The 3,282-nt window shown below is 50.0% G+C and overlaps 1 protein-coding gene across 1 annotated transcript; it reads right to left on the reverse strand.

Annotated features, from left to right (window-relative positions):
* Positions 1 to 839: 839 nt before the first annotated feature.
* Or2bd2 (olfactory receptor family 2 subfamily BD member 2) lies at positions 840 to 1,805 on the reverse strand. Its single transcript, XM_087606532.1, has one exon. The coding sequence runs from the start codon at positions 1,803 to 1,805 to the stop codon at positions 840 to 842; it is 966 nt and encodes a 321-aa protein (XP_087462658.1).
* Positions 1,806 to 3,282: the final 1,477 nt, after the last annotated feature.

Raw genomic sequence — 3,282 nt, forward strand, 5'->3', positions numbered from 1 at the left:
ACATGCTATGCACACATTCACTCGGGCACACATGCATATGTGTAAAATAAATTCTTTCTTTCAAATTTTTATACATTTTTACTTCAAATAGAATTGCACTGCTTCTCCCATTTCTTTCCCTCCCTCCAGTCTCTCCGACTGTCCTCACTACAGATTTTTTGATACATGGATATTCTGTAATATCCAGACACCAATGTCCACTAATAGTTTTCTGGGTGCAGTTCCAAGTTCCTTTCTTGCTTTATCTGTTCCCTTTCCCTCTCCCTGCCTCACCACCACCCCCCCCCGTCACAGAGGTGGAGTAGCCCCAGCAACTCTGAAAGTATTTACCATCTAATTCTTCATTTGAAAGTCCCAGCAGGCCTGGGGATGTAGCTCACATCTAAATAGAGTGTTTGTCTGGCATGCACCGGTAAGTCAGCCCTGCTTTAACGGGCCCCACACCCATGAGTATCTAGGGACCACAAACTGAACTCCGAGGGGAGTGGGTCAGGGTGGATCTTGGAGGACTTAGGGATTGGGCAACAGGATTGGGCAACAGATTTGACCAAAATACAGTCTGAAAAATTATCAAAACTTCAATAAAGATATTATATTAAGATTTTTTTTTCAAAGAAATCTTTATGTAGTGACGTATCCGTTTAATCCCAGCACTCAGGAGGAAGAGGCAAGTGGATCTGTGTGAGTCTGAGTCGAGCCTGGTCTATCTAATGAGTTCCAGGCTAGCTAGGGCTGTACTAAGATCCTCTCTCAAAAAACTTAAAAATAAACTAGAAAGATACCTCCACGGAATTTGAACTGACCAGACTGAGGGAAAATCCTGTCCCCGCAGAAGTGGCTTAGTGCAACACAGTGCGCAGCCCCCGCAGCCGGGCCAGGGCATAACGGGCTGCCATGTGGACCTCATGGTTTCGAAGGCTGTAGATGAGTGGATTGAGGACAGGTGTGACTACCAAATAGAAAACTGCCACCAGTTTGTGGTGTCTAGCAGGAAGCTGACTAGAGGCTTTGGGCCGCAGGTACATGGCACTCACCGTGCCATAGAAGAGCCCCACCACGGCCAAGTGTGAGCTGCAGGTGGACAATGCTTTGCGGCGACTCCCAGCAGAAGGCAACTTGCTCACAGCAGCCAGAATCCAGGCATAGGAGGCTAGGATGAGGACCAAGGGTACCAGGAGGATGGGCACGCCCAGGCCATAGACCAGCCTGTAGTTGGCTGTGGTGTCTGTACACGCTGTCCTCAGCACCGCAGGCAGCTCGCAGAAAAAATGGTCCACCGCTGGCCTCTCAGGACAGAAGGGCAGGCGCAGTGTGGCCACCGCATTGGGCACAGAGAGTGCAAAACCCAGTGTCCAGGATGCTCCAGCCAGCGCCGCGCAGCGGGGTGCAGTCACCAGGGTCGCATAATGCAGAGGTCTGCACACAGCCAGGCAGCGGTCCAGGGCCATCGCAGCCAAGAGGATGGCCTCGCAGCTGCCCAGGGAGATGCCCACGTACAGCTGCGTGCCACAACCCACCAGGGAGAGGCGGGCACGACGCATGGTCATATGTGCCAGAGCCTGCGGCAGCGTGGTACTCACATAGGCGGTGTCTAGCAGGGCCAGGTGGGTCAGCAGGCGATACATGGGCCGGTGCAGTCGTCTGTCTAGGGCTATTAGTCCCACTAGGGCACCATTACCGAGCACGGTGGTGAGGTAGGCCAGAAGAAGTGAAGCCCACAGCAGAGGGCGCAAGAAAGGTGGGGCCCACAGTCCCAGCAGTAGGAACTCCGTGGTTCCTGAATCATTGAGGGTTCCTGGGCACATCCTGGAGACAGAGACAAATAGAGTCACTGCAGTCAGTCTTGGCTGAGACTTTAAGGGATGGAAAGACCCAGCCTCTTCTCCCTTAGTCTCTCTTCCCAGCATTCTCCTTCCTCACTCTTCTTTTGACATCCCTGTCCCCCCTCCTCTCCCACCATCCCCTCTTTGGACAGGGACACACACACACACACACACACACACACACACACAAGTTATATCTTGCTTACCACAACCACCACCCCCAATCCCTTTCTGTTTATAATAACTTACAAGTTCTCAGCCATTTGCATTTATGTTGAAAGAAGCATACTACTACATTATATTGAAAAAACGTTTCTGATTCTGAATTTTTCCCTCCTAAAACTAAGGTTTTGGACAAAAGCCTAATGAGCTGAGCTTTATCTTTGACACACACACAAGAAAAAGAGACCACCAATTCCAACCTCCACATAACACACACACACACACACACACACACACACACACACACACACACACAAAGAGAGAGAGACAGAGAGACAGAGAGACAGAGAGAGGGGAGAATAAATAAATTAATTAAAATGGATTTTCCATATTGTTTTGTAGAAGAATCTCTCTCTGCCCCTCTCTTCTCTGCCTCTCTTCCTCTCCCTTCCCTTTCTTCTCCCTCTCTCCCTCATTTCCCCTTCTTTCTCCTCCCAAGCTTTCTCAACTCCCCCATCCCTCCTCCCCTTCTTCTCCTGCTTCCTTTCATCCTCCTCCCTTTTCTCTGCCCACCTCTTCCTTTTCATCATCCTCATTCCTCTCTCTCCCCTCCCTCACTCCTTCCAATCTCTCTCCTCTGTTTCTCCTTCTGTATCCGTCCTCTTTCCTCTCCTCCATCCTCTCTTCTTCTCCTCTCCTCACTGTTTCCATTTCTTATTCCCTAACCCCCCCTTCCATTTTCTCTCTATGTCTCCCTAGCACCACATCACCATCTAACACAATAATTCACATCCAGGTTCATTCAGGCTGTTTTTGGCTAAATCCTCATAAGACCCCAGGACCCCAACTCTAAGTCTACCCTCTACCTCTAACCCTAACTCATCATTTCTCATTCCGTCCTTCAGCTCAAAAATATACCAAACTTACATAGTGGGGCATGCCCCTTGCGGGTGTGGGGAGGAGGTTGTGTTAGGGGTTGTAAGATCTAGCCTGCTCTAGGGCCAGTAACCCCACACACAGTCAACATAAGCCCAGGGTGGTCCACACACCAAGCCTTCTAACACCACCTTCTGCTGCCCCTCTCCTTTCTCTTCTCCCCTGCTTCACCAGCCATCCTTCCACTCAGTAGCCATCATTCCTAAGGTCCAAGGTTGTGCTTGTAGTCCAAGATTAAATCACAAGATGTCCAATCACAAGAGGCCCTTCTCAATTTTGCTAGAAAGAAACTTCTCTACAAAGGTTCCATGACATAGACAAGTCAGAGGCACACCTTGTCCTCTCCTCCTTCCCTCTCCTC

Source organism: Rattus norvegicus, chromosome 1 (assembly GCF_021556685.1).
Source record: "Rattus norvegicus strain SHRSP/BbbUtx chromosome 1, alternate assembly SHRSP_T2T, whole genome shotgun sequence".
NCBI lineage: Eukaryota > Metazoa > Chordata > Mammalia > Rodentia > Muridae > Rattus > Rattus norvegicus.

Bases quoted from the DNA above. Each gene is read 5' to 3' on its own strand.
- Or2bd2 (XM_087606532.1), bottom strand. From the start codon at position 1,805: ATGTGCCCAGGAACCCTCAATGATTCAGGAACCACGGAGTTCCTACTG.